Source organism: Parasteatoda tepidariorum, chromosome 1 (assembly GCF_982258835.1).
Source record: "Parasteatoda tepidariorum strain Cologne lab strain chromosome 1, Ptep-v5.0, whole genome shotgun sequence".
Lineage (NCBI taxonomy): Eukaryota > Metazoa > Arthropoda > Arachnida > Araneae > Theridiidae > Parasteatoda > Parasteatoda tepidariorum.
Genome location: NC_141755.1, coordinates 98,268,256 through 98,287,843, shown reverse-complemented (window position 1 = coordinate 98,287,843; position 19,588 = coordinate 98,268,256). Strand labels below are relative to the sequence as shown.

General features: G+C 30.8%; 1 protein-coding gene across 1 annotated transcript in view; it reads left to right on the top strand.

Moving 5' to 3' along the window:
• Positions 1-13,095, top strand: part of LOC107454059 (potassium channel subfamily K member 13) — a 79,231-nt gene extending 66,136 nt beyond the window's left edge. Inside the window, exons 2-4 of the mRNA XM_016071111.4 lie at positions 3,861-4,096; positions 8,840-9,238; positions 12,668-13,095. Of these exons, the coding sequence (XP_015926597.2) occupies positions 3,861-4,096; positions 8,840-9,238; positions 12,668-12,958 (926 nt within the window). The 3' untranslated portion in view covers positions 12,959-13,095. The remainder of the gene's footprint in view (positions 1-3,860; positions 4,097-8,839; positions 9,239-12,667) is intronic.
• Positions 13,096-19,588: the final 6,493 nt, after the last annotated feature.

Here is a 19,588-nt window from a genome sequence, read left to right as displayed (position 1 = left end):
CTTAACCTTAAAAAAACATCAGTGTAGGGTTAAAATATCGAATAAATGTAATTATATCCACGAATAAATTCATATCAAATCGAATGTAATAAATATTTCGGACATTCACCAAAGCATATCTGTGATTGTCGACATACACCGGTGAGGGTCCGAATGTACAAGAATGTAATGAAATATTCGATCTTTCACCGACGTATTTGGTGTTTGTCGACATTCACCGGTGAAAGTCAACAACCACCGATTTCGGTCTTTCGCCGTGACGTATTCATAAAATAAATAGCAGATAACAATTTACAATTGCTATTTTAATTATGTCTAGTGTTTATGAATTTAAAACCAGATTTGTGTTGTTTTGTTTAAGTATTTGAAATGGTGATTTTCTATTTAATGAATTTTCCATATAGTGAACTCTTTATTGGGATTCAGTGACTTCGTTAAATAGAGGTCCGACTGCAGTTGCCTCGTAACTAATTTTTTACTTGTATAAAAATACGAAATTATTCTTAAGAAATAGTTTACGTATCCACTTTATTCTCCGCCGCGTTTCGAGTTCTCTGTTTAATTTCTCTGTTCTCTGTTGAAAGAAATCCCATAATTTCTTCTCAAACTATTTCTGTTTTTCAATAACAGAAAACATCTTTTTTTTTAAAAAATAAATCAATAATACCTATTCTTTTTGTCAACTAATTTAGAATATAAAAAAATTAAAATGGTACTTTTTTTAATGAAACCAATTACACAATGTGGGTGATGTATTTTATCTCACTTTTGATAAGAGATTTGATTATTCTCACTTTTGATTATTCTCTCACCTTTTGATAAGAGATATTATATCAAAATATTATTATAAAAATGTAAAATTTAAGCTTAAGTTCATAAATGTTTTTTTTAATTCAACAGGTGTTTTAACGCACCAACCACTTCGGGTGACTTTTTCATTTAGAACTTTGTGGACAATCTCTGAATCCTTTCCAGTAGGCTGCTCCTTTTCGTTCGAATTGTGTATTCGAATGGTTTATACGTTGCACAAAACGGAGTAATTCTCCATTAGCGGTTTTTAAACACGCTTACCAGCTATTTCCATCTTTACTTGGGGTAAATGTAAATTACACACCCCAGTGATCAAAATGCGCGTTTCTGATTGGCATTTTCAATTCAGACTATATCACCAATTTTTCTCTGAAAGTTTGGAAGGTCGTTTGAGTAATAGTTGTCAAAGGTAGTTCTAAACCACTACCCCAAATTTTTTCTAAGACGTTGGTGATATTTTATTCTTTTTGGGAAATTCGCTTTATCTATATGATCGTTTAGTGGAACCAAGGAAAATTGCTATGCTATTATTGACGGCAATGAAGCTTAATTAATGTTTATAATAAGTATTTTATTCTATAGCAGTCGTCGAACAGACAAACCAATTTTGGGCTTATGACTAGGAATGTTCAACTCCGTAGTCTCGTAATTTTGAACGCTACAAAAAAAAACAACAGATCAAATATTGGGAGAAATTTGCTTTCATGTAGGGTTTTTTGATGAAACTAATTTAGTTTGCCTCAGATGGAGCGGAAAACCATAAAAACCTCACAGTGTTAGCCTGGCCGCAAGGAAACTCTATCCCGTAATCCATTTACCACTGAGGATATTTTACGTCAGCATCGTGATAGGTGCAAGCCGAGAGCGGAATTCGTATCGGCCAGTCATTGCTGGGATTCGATCTCGGTTTTTAAACACGTAAATGCAAATTACACACCCTAATTACGTTAGTTCCATCAAAAATTCCTCCACGAAGGCAAATTTTATCCAATACTAGATCCAGGAGTTCCCTTGTCTTCTGGATTAGGTTCAAAACTACTAGGTTACGGAGTTGAACGTTAGTAGTCGTAAACCCAAGAATTGGGTCGTCTGTTCAACGACAGTTAGAAAATAAAATTTGAAAAAAACTTGCATTACTAATACACATCGTAGTATTTTCTCCACAAACTGAATAGTGAGTTCTCAAAACCCTCTCCATCAAGCTACAAAAAGACGATTTAAGTTCCATGCTATTATCTTGAAACTAGCCTATACTTCAACTACTTTCCAGTTAATCGAGTTTAAAATATTATTTGTACCTACAAAATTTTCATTTGTCCATTATCGTGATTAATGACTAGAGGTCGTCCCAGACGGAGCTCTTTAAGCTTAATAGAAAAGCTTTAGTTGTTAAAAACTGCAAGAGCTCTAATTAAACAGCTCTTGACTTTTTATGTAGTTAATTTAACATTAATAAATCCTTTTTAGGAAACAAATATTTATTGATAGTATAGGCGTACTCGTAAGTACGTACATTCAAGTACATTTTGTATCAACGGTCTACAATGTTTTCTTTTCATATTACAAATCAAACGAACACAACCGTTGTTGCCATTCCTAATTTACAATATAAATGCGCCTGCATTCAACCATTCTGACATTTTAACTGACCTCAATTGAACTAAACTTAAAGTACATTACAATGAAATTAACTAGATTAATAATATGAAATAATGATAAAGTAAGGTAAGTTTCTAACAGTTTATGAAATCACTATAGCACTACCCACATTTCGTTTGAGCCGTTGCTTTTTTTTGGGTTCTTCACCGGAATCTTCGTTGAAATTATCATCATCATCATTCTAGCTTCGCCAAGCTTTTAGTTGACTGACATACGCTGTTGTGGAACACAGGCGGCTATCCCCAACTTCTAATTCAGAGATTGTATATGTATCACTAGGAAGTATTTATGTGATATTAACCACAGGTCCTTGATACCGTGATTGAGTTTTCGTCGATTCCCAGGCTCGCACTTGGGGGTGACTACTACGATTTCTCCCTTGTCAAACGATACAGAACCAAATTTCTTTTTACCGTAATATGCTTTAATTTTCTCTTACTCCTTTTCGATTTTTTTCTCTCTCTTGTTTCGAATTGTAGCTTTCCTGGATCATTCCATACTTCACCCTCTTCATCAGCAAACAGTTTCATAACTTCATCATTAAATCTTGTTATATATCCAAGAAGAATTTTAGGTGTTTTTCCAAGAGTTTTGTTCACAAATTTCTTTCTAATTCCTTAATCCTTCTGCCCCAATGCTTTTGATCGTTTTTTTTTCGATCGGCATGACAATGGTAGGCAACGTTCTGTTTTATCTCTTAACCATTCCATTTTCTTGAGAATGGGATGTTAGAATTCAATGTTCGCACGATGCCATTTTCATTGCAAAACCTCTGAAATTCACGTAAAGTGAAACAGGAACCTCTATCGATACGAAGCGATTCGGTATTCTTCAACGAAATTCTTAAATTATTTCAAAACATTCTTGGATGGGATGTCATTCTTAGATGTCTTTTACAGGATAGAGAGGTACAAATCTTACCAATAATGACAAACGATTCCTTATACAGCCTTTTGAAAGTGCAACTTTAATTATAATCATCCTGTAGTATTATATGCGGCTTATACGGTACACCCTGTGTTTAGGGAGCAACACCGTTTGACAATTTGGGAATAATTGCGTACCCTCAACTCGAGAGAAAGCAACTGAAATTGACCTGTTGTGTATAAACAAGACGGCAAGTTGCCGTTGCAGTTACTATGCTTTTTTTTTCTTGTCACGCTAAATTCAATTTTCGGATAAGATTTAATTGAGTACCTGCAAGCAACGTCACACGTGGGAGTCGAACCTAATTGGCTGCTTAATCGCGTTTTCAGCAAAGGTCATGAAATAGCATCCCATCAGCATCGAGATTCACGCGTGACGTTCCTTGAAGGTTACGAATCCCACCCGCAACAAACGGGAACTGTGCTATGAAAATCTAAGCAAATGTATAATACCTATTGTTTCAGGTTTCGGTATGACAACGCCCAAGACGGTGGCAGGTCGGGTGGTGGTCATCTTCTACGGATTCCTGGGATGCTCGGGAGCGATCCTCTTCTTCAATCTCTTTCTGGAGCGAATCATCACTTTTCTTGCTTACCTCCTCCGCCTTCTACACGAGAAAGATCTCAGGAAGAAAGGATTCCTGGACAGGAGGGATTCTACATCCTCCTTTGACTATAATCTAGACGAATGGAAGCCTTCAGTAAGTATTCCTCCTTTATCAAAGAGACCCAATGTAACCAAGTAGTACATCTATATGGCAAAAATATAATTCCAATACATTTTTCGATTACAGTAATCAATTACTAGCAATTATGATTACAAGATAACATAATTTTGATTACAACTGTGATTACCATAATCGATTACAGTAACCAATTGCATGTAAATGTGATTACAACTTGGATTACAGTTGTAATCGTGATTACAATAGTCGATTACTGTAATAAATAACTTGTAATCGTGATTACAATAGTCGATTACTGTAATCGTGATTACAACTTTTGAAAAGTTTGATTACAGCTGTAATCATGATTACATGAAATCATATATTTTGATTACTTGTAATCAGTTTGATTACTTGTCATCAATTGACTTCAGTAATTGGTTATGCAATCACGATTACAATTGTAATCAAAATTATGATTACAAGTAATTTATTACTGTGATAGAGTGTTGTGATCACGATTGCAGTTGTAATCATGATTACAAATAATTAATTACTGTAAATGAAAAATGAAATCGATTACATTTTTGCTCTACTCTGATGTCAACAAACATTATAATTACTTGTAATTACAATTACCTGTAATCGCGATTTCAAGCAATTGATTACATAGCAGTAATTATCTGTTATAAATTACAGTTGTAATCAATTACTGTGATCGACGCCCAACTCTGCTATATGGTCTATCTCAGTGGGACTTCGATAGAAACGTCCCCCTGATCTGTATGGGACCCATGTAGATTACTCACTTCAATATCATGTGGAAAAACCATATGGGGGCACCTGTAAATTTCGCGCATATAGAGCATTTATTGCCCTGACAAATATATATTGATATAAGACCCACGTGGCTCACAATATAACCATGTATTCTATCCAAGCATACCCATATCGCTTACCCATACGGGCTCCTGAAAAATAAAGCCTATGTTTGATATGGGAAATACACAGTTTACCAATATGAAGCTAATTGAGAAGACCATTACGAGACTCTGAATGGGGAAAAATTATTTCTCAATTTTTATATGACCCACATGACTTACTCTAATGGGCCTATCTTTATCTTTAAAGAACAAATGTATTTTTAAAGAGCAAATGTATCTCTAAAGATAATCCGAAATGGGTTCTGAAAAAATGGGTCACTTTTTATACTAATTTCCACAATGTATTATAGTAATTTATAAAATTTATCACGTTAAATTGTAAAGCTGTCACTCAATCAAAATCAAAAATTATGTAGAGAAAACATTTTTCTGATTTTAATTTGAATTGTAAGATTACTTAAATATCAAAATACATCGACAGTTTTTTTCTTTAATTCAATAACGCACATCTAAACATATACAGCGATAAATACCCTATTAATTTCCTCAAAATCTAATAATCTTATGGTATAATTCTGCTTCAAAAAATTGTTTTCCAATTTTTTAAAAGGTTTGCAAATAGTAAGAAGAAATTGGAAATTAGAAACAAAAGAAAATTTGAAATTAAAATACAAATTGAACAACTCTACTGCTAAAGTTTGTAATTGCAAACAAAATAATTTTAACCCCAAAGCTAATGGATTTAAAATTAATTGGTTTGCAATTACAAAGGTCCTTCTGTTGCCTTCTTGAAGAAAAAAAAAATGCTAAAAATTTATTTAAATATGAAGTACCAACAGAATACCATCGCTCGGGGTGAATGGAAAAAAAAATAAGGAAAGAAAAGAATCAATCAATCAGTACTGAGAAACGCAACGAAATCATGCACAAAATTGAAAGACATATATCTACACAGTTGAAGTACTAAGTGGAAGAACCAAGTAAGTGAGATTTTATGGGAATCAGGGAATCAGAGAAAATAACATAAATCGGGTGCATCTATAGTGGCACGTTTAATGTAACTGAATTGCTTTTGTCTTCATTTTAGTTTTAACAAACTAACAAACATTAGTTTTTAGTATGCTTGCATATCAAAATTATTTTTATTTCAAATTAGGCAGTGGTAAATAAAATAAGGTCACGAATTATTAGTTCCGCCTTCTAATAAATTGGTAATAAAACAGTTCGGGTACTACTTTTTCTAACTGGTCGTCGCTTATCTGGTTCTTTCACTCTTCAATTAATAAAGCTAAAATAATTTAAATTTTTTATTTATTACTATTTGTCACCCTTTCTGATTCAAACTTTCTGACGCAGACCACGCGTGCTTCCACGTAATGTTGTTCATTGAATTTATCTGACATAGCGAATATAAAATAATTAAATATTTGCAATAAACTATTTTATTTTACTAGATAGAAATAAGAGTACACAGTTCAACTTATGAAATAAATTTAGATATCCTTAATTGTTTCGTACAACAATTAATATCGGGTTGTTCGGAAAGTAATTTCGTTTTTCCGAAGATTTAATTGTACTTTTTTCGAACTCAACTTCACACTTAAGCCGTATTATCATTATATGTTTTGAGAGCTGATATAGTAAGGCTTGTGTGTAAAAAAGTTCAATTAATTCTACGCAGTAGTTTTTGGTTGGTGCCCTTTTAAATATGGAGAGCAATAAGCAGCATTTTCGTCATATTTTACTTTTTTGCTATAGAAGAAGTAAAAATGCTGTTCATACCAGAAAGAAATTAACCGATGTGTATGGAGAAGATGTGTTGACAGTACGCCAGTGCCAAAATTGGTTTGCAAAATTTCGATCCGGCAATTTTGGTGTCAAAGATGCACCACGTTCTGGAAGGCCGGTGGAAGCTGATAAAGACATGATAAAAGCATTAGTTGATGCAAATCGGCGAGTAACAACACGTGAGATCGGTGAGAGGTTAAATTTATCGAAGTCAACTGTTTATGACCTCTCTAAAAGTCTGGGTTTAACCTCAGAGCTTGATATGTGGGTTCCCATGTTCTCACGGTGAGAAATTTGTGTCGTCGCTTTGACGTCTGCGATTCGCTTCTCAAACACCACGAAAATTATCCATTTTTTAGCGCATCATTACTGGGTTGTCTATAGCAATGTCAAAAGCAAGAAATCGTGGAGCAAAAAAGATGAAACGGTTCAAAGCATTTCGAAAGCCAATATCCATCAAAAAAAGGTGATTCTGTCTGTTTGGTGGGATTTTAAAGGAATAATTTTTTTTAGCTTTTACCTGATAGTACAACAATTATTTCGGAAGTCTACTGTCGTCAGCAAGACAAACTGAATGATGCTCTTCAACAGAAAATATCAGAATTAATCTACAGAAAAGGTATAGTGTTCCACCAAGATAATGCGAGATCCCATAAAAGTTTGGTCACTTGCCACAAGCTTTTACAGCTCTAATGGATTACACTGCTACAGCCACCATATTCTCCAGATCTGACACGTTCGGAATATTAATTGTTCCAGTCCCTGCAAAATTTTTTGAACTGTAAAACATTTACTTCAAATGAAGAGGTCAAAAATCACCTGAATCAGTTTTTTGCCAGCAAAGTCCAAATATTTTATGAGAGTGGAATCATGCTACTACCAGAAAGATGGCAAAAGGTATTGGACAAGAATGGCCAATATAAAATTTAATAAAATATTTATTCATTATACGAAAATTGTCTTTTCTTTTACCCAAAAAAAAACGAAATTACTTTCCGAACAACCCAATATTTATATGAAGTAGCATCACATATTTCTCTACTTTACTCTGCTATTACATTTTTGTGCAGCTAGTAAAATCACAAGACATGATTTTATATACAAACATGGAAGACTTAAAATGTTATCAAAAACAACTTCCACCACCATAAATTAAAGTTTTAACTGTATTTGAAAGTAATATTTAACTTCTCTTATTAATATCGTTCCTTGTATTTATTATGTTTTGACTTTTGATAATAATTCAAAATAAAAGGTTTTTACTTAAAAGCACAATATCTAATCTTTATTTGTACATTAAAAAGTAATCCCAATTTGTCATATTTTACCATACAACTGTTTAATTACCATCTTATAACATTTACTTGCATAATAAAGTTTATGAAAAACCGTGTTCAGTCAAAGTAAGTAATTAAAATATTCGAAGATACATCAATCGAATAAAAAATGAAATTACATTTATCCTTATTCACCGGCTTTTAATAAAGGACAATCTCTTTTGGAGACAGGAAAAAAACTGAAATTGGGAAAAATAAGTGCCTTTCACAAAAAGAATAGCTTAATCAACAAAAAATAATATCTATACATCAGTTATATAGAAAATTTTAAGAAGAATTTATTAAGTTAGTTTTTATTATGCTTGAAAAATTAATTGACACCTTCAAAGCAGTCTTTGTCAGTAATATAAAAGATTCTCAAAAGGGCAACCCTTTTAAATTTATACTGGCTTCACATGAAAAATATGGAACCCGTAGAAGACTTCCCAGGTATGGGTTTTTCCATGAGTTAAAAAAGAAGCATACATTGTTTTTAATCACGTTTTGAATTTGTGTCAAAGTTTATTAGTTTAAGTTGAGCACAGAATTGGCAATATGGGCTGTATCTGGGTTTCTGATGGGGATCAAAACCCACGTGTGTATCATATGGGCCCACATGGATAATTATTAAATCAATTGAAAACTTACGAAAAATATTTAATTCCAAAATATTTTTGTTATTAAAGGCACCTTTAGGAAGAAAATTAATGAAATCTATAATTAAAAGAGGAAAAATGTTGTTACTACAGATAAAATTTGAGAGTGGACTAATCTTTGTGTGTGCATTGCAGGTCTACTGGGTAATGTTGTACCTCTTCTTGGCCACCATAATCATTGCAGTGTCCGCTTCCTTCGTGTACAGTCCCATGGAAGGTTGGTCCTACTTCGAGTGCCTCTATTTTTGCTTCGTCACTTTCTCCACGATAGGCTTCGGTGACCTGGTCACATCTCAAGAAGCTGACTATCCCCACCAGGTCCCCTACAGATTAGCCAACTTCGTGTTCGTCATCTGTGGCTGTTGCTGTATCTACAGTCTGTTCAATGTCACATCTATTGTAATCAAGCAGTTTCTGAACTGGCTCATGAAGAGTCTCGACTTCCAATGCATTCCGAGGAAACCACCCGGGCGACCTCAACTACTGGCAAGGGGAAGACGAAACGCCATCACGCCATACCATCTCAGAACTCAAGTAAGTCAATCATTTGGGAATAAAGGCCTGTTTACACTGTCCAAGTTCTTGAATCCGAGAAATTGGATGATTCGTCGACACTTTTTCGAATGTCACTGATTGGTCGGATGAAAAACCTGCTCATGCGCATTGTTCATATTCAAAATCATGAAATCATACTTACATAAATGCAAAATTACTAAATAAAATCAATTAAAAATACAATAACACAAACCTACCCTAACAGGTTAATTTATTTGGATTAAAATCTATGAAAACGGACAACAAAATGGCATAATCTGATGCCAGCTTTTTGACGTTACAAAACTTCAGAAGCTGATTGGTTAAGGGGGGGGGGGGAAACTTGCCGTGGATTTAATCCTTCTACCGTTGATTCGGCTGTTGGTAAAGTCACCAAACCCAAAGGTGGCTCTTCTTCTAATCTCTACAGAGAACTTTTTACCTTATCTTTTTTTTCTTCTTATGTTTATTGTAAAAGTGCTAATATCCTCGCTCGTATTGGTTTTTAAGACCTATTTAGATTTGTTATCAGAATTAAATTTCAGTCTCTTAAAGATCCTATAAGTTTTGATATTCATTGGGAGCATTTACCACATACCTTGTCATTGCGGCCTTGGCTACATGGAACAAACTAGGCGCGTCGTAAAATTTAAACCTAAGGAACACTATAGATAAGTCTGTTATCAAAAATACAAGAATCATCCGTCAGTTGCTGCACATAGTTGAAATCTTGGGCATAAATTCAAGTTCGACATTGCCAAAATTATTTCCAATGCATTTTGATAAACTCATCTTGATGTTCTGGAATCTTGTTATATTCATATGAATGCTGACTCCCTGGTTAAGGACATTAGTTTCTCACCTCCTCTCCATAACACATGGGAATGCATTTCGCCCTGATTGGCCTCTCTCGAACACTGTGGCTTATCTTGTTTTTGTTTTTTTTTTACATCTTTTTTTCTTTCTTTGCTACTGTGGGGTTTTTTAATTCTGTTTCTCATTTTCATTTTCCCATTTTTCGTTGGAAACTTACTTTTATATTTCAAGTCACTTTTATTCATTCTCATTCACGTGAGGCAAGTCTTGAAAATGAGAAGCTGTTTCTGACTGCTTGATACATACTGACTGTTATTTCAAATTTACATATTTTTGAAGCGAATTAAATTTTAAATTAAGTAAGAGTTATTGTATTGTATTTGATAATTTCAAAAGCCGTTTCTTACAAAATTTAAATACAGTCAGCTATTCTAAAAAGGTTAATGCCTGATATTAATATAATCCAGATTGTAGAGAACTAATAATTTAACTGAATAATAAATATTAAGAATACTGTTTTTTTTCCTTCAAAAGCACTTTACAGATACATAGTAGAAACAACGCGCTTTACAACATTAAAAGAACAGTTAAGTTAAATTCCTAAATATAATTTCGCTCATTCGTTTATTGGCAAGGCAAACTAGAACATGTTATGCTACGTAAATTGTCACGTTAGACAATAAGATTCTTTTACTGTTTGTTCAAAAGAACTATTCAGATGTTTAACTTTACAAAATGACTTTTATTTACAAGAATTTTAAATACGATATACTTATTTTTTCATGAAGCATAAAGAGTTGCCATAAGCGAAAAGTAAAGTAAAACAACAAAAATTAGGTGGAAGTAGTAGTAGTTACAGTCACGTGATAGTAACTATAACATATTACAATCTCTAACATAAATTATTCGTTTGTTTTTTAGGTTGATAGCTCCCCCTGGTTCGCAAAAGTTGTGATTTTTAAACTGCTTATATTTAATGGAACTTTTAATTAGATTTCGCAAATTTACGTTAGCTTCCATACGCTCCAGTACATAGGATTTCAAGTAATTACGCATGCGCACTTCTAGTACGCATGTGTCAATTTTGGTGAAATGCGCATGCACCCGTGAACACATATCAAACTTACGTAAGTAAGAATGATAGATTTTGCAAAAATCCGTAAGTTAAATACGTTAACGTAGTGGAATATTTTTTTTAACTTTAACCACAAAATCAAAACAAGCATTTACAATGAATGTCGACTATGTTTTTAATCTGAGGCATACTTCAAGATACTTTGCTCTGCGTGAAACCGCGGATCTCTGAGCAAAAAAAAAATGTAGTAAATTATAGATTTTGATGATTTATGCGATAAAGAATGCAGCTTTTTATTATTAATAATATTTAAAAAAATATTATTGGACTTCAATCGATAATTTAACTTCTTTTAACTGAATTGTATAGTTAAAATAAATATAATTTATAATTTAGATTTTTAATTTCGGAACAGCGAAAATATGTCTAGTATCTTATGTAATTGTGCAATTAGACATCCATAATGATAAACAAAACACTTGTATTACACCACTGCTTGTAGACACGTTGAAGACTCCGCGTCGAAGCACCAACAAATCCAGCAACTTCATTCACCGTATGACCATGGGCATGGCCAAACACAATTGCCCCTTTTTGCCACTCAATCACATCCTTACACTTATCTATATTTACACATTATTTCCACTTTAAACAAAAATATCTCACTGATAGCTACTTGCTTTTGATCACGTTGAAGCAGTGTGCACGCAATTGAGCACGTCACTTGACCACTGCATCATCTAACGAAATCTAACGATTCATCGGTGCTTTCGAACCAGGGTGACTAATTTTTTGCCCGGTGAGCTTACGTAGCATTTAAAATAAACGCGAGCATGTGCATTTGATTTAATCTTAAGTACGGGTTGCGTACGGAAGCTGACGTGCTAATACTCCCTATTTATAATACTCCCTATATATGCAGTACCGGGCCATATTATTAGACCCACTATAGGATTCTATGTAGAATCTTAATTATCAGGGGACACTATAAAGCTTTATTGTTTTTACGCAGCTGAAACCGGTTTGTACTTGCTTACGTTCGTGTATCAATTGGTTAACATTGTATTGCAATACGTTAAAAATGAATACAAATAGGAAGCATATAGAGAATCTCCCGAATAAAAACCCATATCATTGTATGTTTAAACATAAAAGTATTGCATATAAACTATTGCAAAACATGTCAATGTTAATAAACTACAGTGAGTCTAATAATTGGGTCTAATTATTATAATATACTAATTAGACCAAATATACCTGATATACCTGATATAATAAATATTCTATACTTATATAATATATCCCCCGATTTTATATTATATATCGTCTAATTTAACCCATTGACACACGAACGTAAACAAGTGCAAACCGGTTTCAGTCGCGTAAAAACAATAAAGCTGTATAGTATCACCTGATAATTAAGATATTACATAGAAACTTAGAGTGCGTCTAATAACTTAATCAGTGACTGTAAGTGCGAAATCTACCTATAACTACAGTATTTCTTCCTCTCTAACAGTGATGTTGTTTTTTTGCAGGCCCGCAAAATGGGTACTAAAGACAAAGGTGAGGACAGTAGCGATGCTGATTCAACATACGACAGCGACGGTGAACGGCGCAATTCTGGCGAAATGATATCCATGGCGGACCTGTTGCGTGCCAACAAAGTTTCATTGGCGGTCATGCAGAAGGAATTGCATGAGTCTGCCCAGAGGCATCAAGCTATCCTACTGCCTTCGAGGCTGGCAGCGCAAGAGAACAGTTTCAAGCCAGGAGCTGTTGGACCTTTGGCCATTGTCTCAAAAAAACTTGGGGACGATGACACGTAATTCAAAAAAATGTTGACAAATCTTTCCACAAAAGCCCAAACTATGAGCTCTGTTAAGAGATGTTATTTTATATCTATTCAAATGCTGTTATGTTTATGAAATGAAGTATATTGGATCGATCCATAGAATGAACTAGCCGTCGACTAATTTGCATTTAATTAATTTTCTTGAAAACAACGATTAACCAGTTGAACTTTAACTATTCGAGAATCGATTAACCAGATTGCCATTTCAGAAAAATAAGCTCTTCAGTTGAAATAAGTGTCTTCCTTAACAAAAAAAAAATTTTTTCCGCTTCTTTCTGCCCAAACCACCACTTTTTTTTTGATTAACGCACAAGCGAGGAATAGTACACAATTGCACGAATGTGGGACATATATATATATATATATATATATATATATATATATATATATATATATATAATAAAAACGTAAAGAATTAGAAAAGGAAAAATAAATTAATGAGTAGATAAAAAAATGAAAATAAGGGAAATATTAAGAATTTAAGAAAATAATTAAAAAGCAGTCAAAATTACAAAATAAAAAAAATCAACGAAGCGAAATAATCTTGTCATCTGCTCACACGATTACATCCTCAAAAATAGTGCTTTCTAATACGGTATTTATGTAGCCAAAGCAAAGTATAGCAATACAATAATATAAGGAGCTTTAATGGGGGAAAAACCCATGTGAAAATAATGGTTTGTCTAATGAAAATCACAAAAATTCAAGAAAAATACAAGACACAAATGGGATCAAACAAGAGCATATAAAGTGAGAAGGTAGGGCAAATATCTAATACTTACTTATTAATAACTTCCAAAAATGAGTTAGAAATATTTTCTTAACTGAGTTGCCAGATTTCAAATTATAAAATTAAAGCGTCAATGGAGGGTAGTGGTATATATTTTAAGACACGTTCATATTGAAGTAAATAACCGCATTTGATTTATCTGTCACTTGAAAACTGAAATTCCCCAAGATAATGATATATATATAATAATATAATATATAATAATATAATATATAATAATATAGTATATAATAATATAATATATAATAATATAATATATAATAATATAATTACTTAATAATATAATATAGAATAATATATTATACTAGAAAATTCAAAGTTTTAATTAATTAAAGGTCAAATTTTAAATACAACATTTTAATTCGATGATTTTTATAAAAATACTTAACATTAATTGAATAATATTAGATAAGGTTCTTGGCTAGTTGCAAAAATCTTTTTGATCACGGAATTGCCGCTTTGAATTTACGCATGTCAAAAATAACTAAAATATTTTTAAGTAAAAATATTCTTTCATTAATTTTAATATTTAATTAGCTCAATGATTTCATAAAGAATTTATTTGCATTTGTTGGATATTCATTGTTTTTAATCAAATTTTGAAAAAATATGTCGATTTTTTTTTTTTTGCACAAATAAATGTTTTTACAAGTTTTTTAATTCTATTCGTTTAATAAGAAAATAGTACTTAAATAAATATTTTTAGAAACATTAGAATTCTGTATAATTATTTATTTATGTTTAATTCATTCTATTTATCGTATATGTCAACAAAACAGATATTTTCTTTTTTTAATGCTTAAATCCGATATTTAATATAATATTATAATAATAATTTAATATTATCGTCACGATTAAGAAGTAATATTAATTCCTTAAGGCAAATATTATTTAACAAAATTACGTAATTTCGAAAACTAAAAGACAATCAATCATCAAACAAAAACTAAAAACAAATATAAAATATAATATTTAAAATATAATTTCTTTCATAATAGTATGAAAATTAGTTATCTAGAAATGACAAAAAAATTGGTACATTGTGATACTCTATGTATTTCAATAAGGAAATGTTTCCATCATAAAAAGGATTATTAAAATGTACAGATGAATTAGAATTAGAGAGTAATTAAATTCGCATTTTAGGATATTTTTGTAAACATGCTGCAATAACTTTTTTATTTTAGAAAGTGGAATCCTATTAAAGTATGTTCTTATTTGTGTTTTGTTTTGTGATTTTTTCAAATTTTTCGAATTAGTTTCGTTCCTTTTTGTCTCCCTGTGGTTATCCTCACACTATTGTATTGATAAATGCTGTTTTAGCTATTAATACAGTATTAGAAGGCACTATTTTTACGGATATAATCGTGTGAGATGATGAAAACTCTATATAGTTTTTACTAATTTCGGTTGATTTTTAATTTTTTTAAAAAGATTTTAATATTGTTTTTTGAATCTATATATATATATATATATATATATATATATATATATATATATATATATATATATATATATATATATATATATAAAGAGTAATTTTTATCTTAGGATAATTATTCTTCATTCAGAAATATAGCATTAAATTGTAGCAAAATATGTGTCCTGAGGAAGACTTTTGCTTTTTCCTATTAATAGTTTTCTATTTTATGTTATTTTATTTTTATGTTATTTTATTATTATTATTTGAGCTTATATATACATATATATATATATGCCTTTTCAGAAAGTTTATCTATAATACAGAGTGATTTATTCGAACTATTGTTCAAATATTTGTATGTAAGTAAGGAGCAGGAATCATATAGGATGTTCACGCAAACGCGCAATGGTTCTGGATTTCGTGTTTAAAGCTGGCCAAAATAAACAAAACTTTATTTTAGACTGATAAATTTGCGTCTTTTTTTCGAATAACTGCATTAAAACTTTCTTTTAAACTACTGGTCTCTGTGTCATTAAGCATCGGTCTTTGCGATTCCATCGGTCCCTGGTTTGTGGACGTCTGCATTACATTTACGACAGTGTGTACGATTCTTGTTTGCAGTCATACTCCTAAACGGTAAAGAAAAAAACTAGTTTATTTCAACTCCAAAAAATATGGCCAAATATTTTTCACTAAAATGGTACAGTTAAACGCCATACATAACTCTGGGTTTTCGATTTACAAGTTCGGTTTCAGTTTTCGGTTACCAAGGACAGTTTCTGATGTAATGAAGCACCAAAAATGATATTTTACACTTCCTGGTGTAAAGTAGCTGCCACCATTTTTAGTTTTCAGTAACACTAAAATTTATAATTACAGTAAGATATGATACACATAATGTAAGAATCCAGGATGCATTAACAAAAATGGTACCGTCTGCTTAACTTTTCTTATATATATATATATATATATATATATATATATATATATATATATATATATATATATATATATATATATATATATATATATATATATATATATATATATATATATATATATATATATATATATATATATATATATATATATATATATATATATATATATATATATATATTTAAGGTATTTCTTTACATTGTGATATTTCTTCGAAATAAAGATAAAAATTACTCTTTAAAATGTGTCTTATATCACTGAAAATAAAAATTTGTTTGAGATGAAAGTGAAAAAAAGTAGAAAACAAACTTACTTACTAATATGGAGTGAAAAATAAAAATGTCTTAAAAAATAGACATATTAATCTAGTAGTTAACACAAGATTGCTAAGAAGAAGAAATATATATATATACATGTGCTTATAGCTTATATTGTATAAATAATTGTTAAAAAATATATTTGGCAAAAAAATATGTATCAAATTATATTTCAGGGCTGCCATCTATGAAATGAACACTTTAATAATAGCAATAGGAAAATTTATGCCACAAAACACATAATAGGAAAAAAAGTTAAGAAAAACAATATAAAATGTATTTATAAAAAAACAGCTATATTTTAAAAAAACATTCAAATAGGTAATATTTGTAGGGCTTAACTTACAATCGTAAATTAGGAATAAACCCTTTTTTTGGTTTTAATCCTTTCATAGGGTGACTGTTTGTAAGTCAGAGCCTACATACATGGATAGAAAGCCATTTATAGATTCTTCGGGGGTGGCTGTTCATAAACCAGAGTCCGTTCCATACTTTATTACACTGTACAATTAAAATTAAAAATGAAAGTTATTTAATAAAGGCTACTATTTATTTAGAAGTTGACTTAAGAAATTAATTGATCCAGTATAAAAATTCAAGCATCCTAACTATTCCGTCCAGTGGCTTTAAGAATAGCTTATCATAATTAGTTAATATCTTAAAAATTAATTCAGAGCTAATTCTATAATCAGAAAAAATATTATGTATGTATATAAATTCAGTGTTGTAAGTGATTTATAATTGTTTTAAAGTGAAATGTAAGGAAGGTGGTTGTTTTTTTTAATAACTGCATAAAGTTTTGTAAACCTAGTGTAAATATTTATGGAGATATAAACAATATTAAGGCGAAAAAATTTATTTTTTCGTCTTACATTTTTTTGCTATAACTTCATAAATATTCAATGAAATTAAACATAACTTTTGGAGAAATTTAAGATTAACTGCAAAATTTTTGATTTGAAATTTTAAAAAAAAAATTTTATAAACTGCGTAAGATATGAGTATTTAAGCTAGTTCTTTTATACTTATTTTGACTTACTTTTTATACTTACTTTTTTATTATACTTTCTCACTAAAAAAATTTAAAAAAACTTTTTCATAATTTTCTAAAGAATCGTAGTTGGCAACTAATGATAAAAGTTTTAGTTGTATATCTTACAAATTTAAAAAGATTCAAGTAATTTTCTAAGTAGTTTTTGTAATTTTGAAGAGAAAGCTCAAAGCCATAAGGGGTTATCCATGAATTTCATCTTGTACTATTAAACAAGATTTATTGAAAATGCGACCGGCATTGTGGGGATCGCCCTCACCCCCTTAAAGTATGTTTTCTTTTTCATGTTTTATAAACTGTCAGATTTTATTAAATTTTGTCGAATGATACAAAATAAAATTTGTCATCGTTTTGAGCTTTCTTTTCAAAAACTACTTAGAAAATTGCTTGAAGCTTTTTAAATTTTTAAGACTATCAAATCAGAGTTTTTTTTATTAGTTGCCAAATACGATTCCACAAAGTTATGAAACGATACAAAGTTATGAAAAAAAATTTAAAAATTGTTTCAAATTGTTTCAAATTTCTTTTTGAAATTGTTTCAATGCATGCGCAGTTTAAGAGAACTAACTTTAATACTCATGACTTGCAAAGTTTTTAACCATTTTGTTTAAAATTTTAAATCTACAATTTTGTAATTAATCTTAAATTGCTTCAAAAACTTTTGTTTCATTCCATTGAATATCTATAAAGTTATAACGAAAAAACTTAAAGCGAAAAAAATAATTTTTTATAAAGTTGTCCATATCTCCATATATATTCACTTTAGGCTTACAAAACGTTTTGCAGTTGTTAAAAATAACAACTAAAGTTATCGATGCATTTTACAAGCTTGTTGCTTGATTTTCTAGCATAGAGTATCAAAAATACTAGGTTTTCTTTCGTAATTTATTACAGGTCTCTCAAACCTTTGCAAGCTTTAAATTTTATTGCTTTAAGTATGAAAAATTGCATGAACTAAACATCTCTAAGTTGTAAAAGAGTATATATATCTAAGTTACTAAGTTACTTCTCTAAGTTGCAATCTCATCTAAAGTTACAAAATAATCCTTTAAGTATTTCTTGAAAAATTTCAGAAAATGTCTAAAACAGAAAGTGCGTTTTCCACATTGTTGTGGGATAGTGTATATAGCGAGGATAAAATAGACTTTCACCTTTTTGATGATTCGAAACTTACTCCAAACCAGACGAAAGTAGTTCAGGTGCACCTGAGCTTCGTGTAAGCTTTCTTAATTATTAATGCTTAAATTTAACTATATATTTTGAAGTGTGTATCTACGCTCACTTTAGTCCTTGAATTAAAGCGTTCATTTATAGTTTTTCAACACGAAATTCAGATAGGTATTACATCGCAGTTTTTGCAGCGTAGCGCGTCTACAACCTTATCCTAGGATTGATTCTTGCTTGGTATTTTTTTTCTTTTTTTTTTTGACTTACATGTACACATTTGGACAATATTTCTGAATCACTTTTCCTTTTTTCCTTGAAGGTAAGTTCCATAAACTTATTCAATAAGTAATAAAAAATTATTAAATAGGTTTTCTTTTATTTAACACGTCGGAGTATGCTTTTTTTTCTGTAAAATTATTAGACACGTGTTTTTCTGATTTTTGAAAAAATAAAAAAAATTTCTGGGAGTTTGGGAGGTCAAAACTTAAAATCATTTAGAATTTTGACAAAAGCACATCAATTTACAAGTTCGTGAAACGAGTGAACCACAATGAAGGTTATTTTATGTTCTACTACGTTCACGCTAACTGCACAGACATAAACACTTTAAGTGGACCTTTGCATTGAAGGTTCGATTGTCTTAAAAAAACTGCGATTTTCATACTTTGAAAGTCAAAATCAACTAGCACCAACTCTAAATCACAAAAGTATATACTAATGAGCATACTAATGAGCAATACGTCATAAAAGAAACATACGTACAGTGTAAATTTAGTATGATCTTTTACTTTAAAGTATAGTTCGTTCACCAGGAGTTGGCACTTGGCTCTCCACCTCATTTCCGCGCTTGAAAATGAGACAACCTTTAATGCGCTCCAAAAGCAAACAGTGAATTCTTTTTCCGTCACTTACTTCGC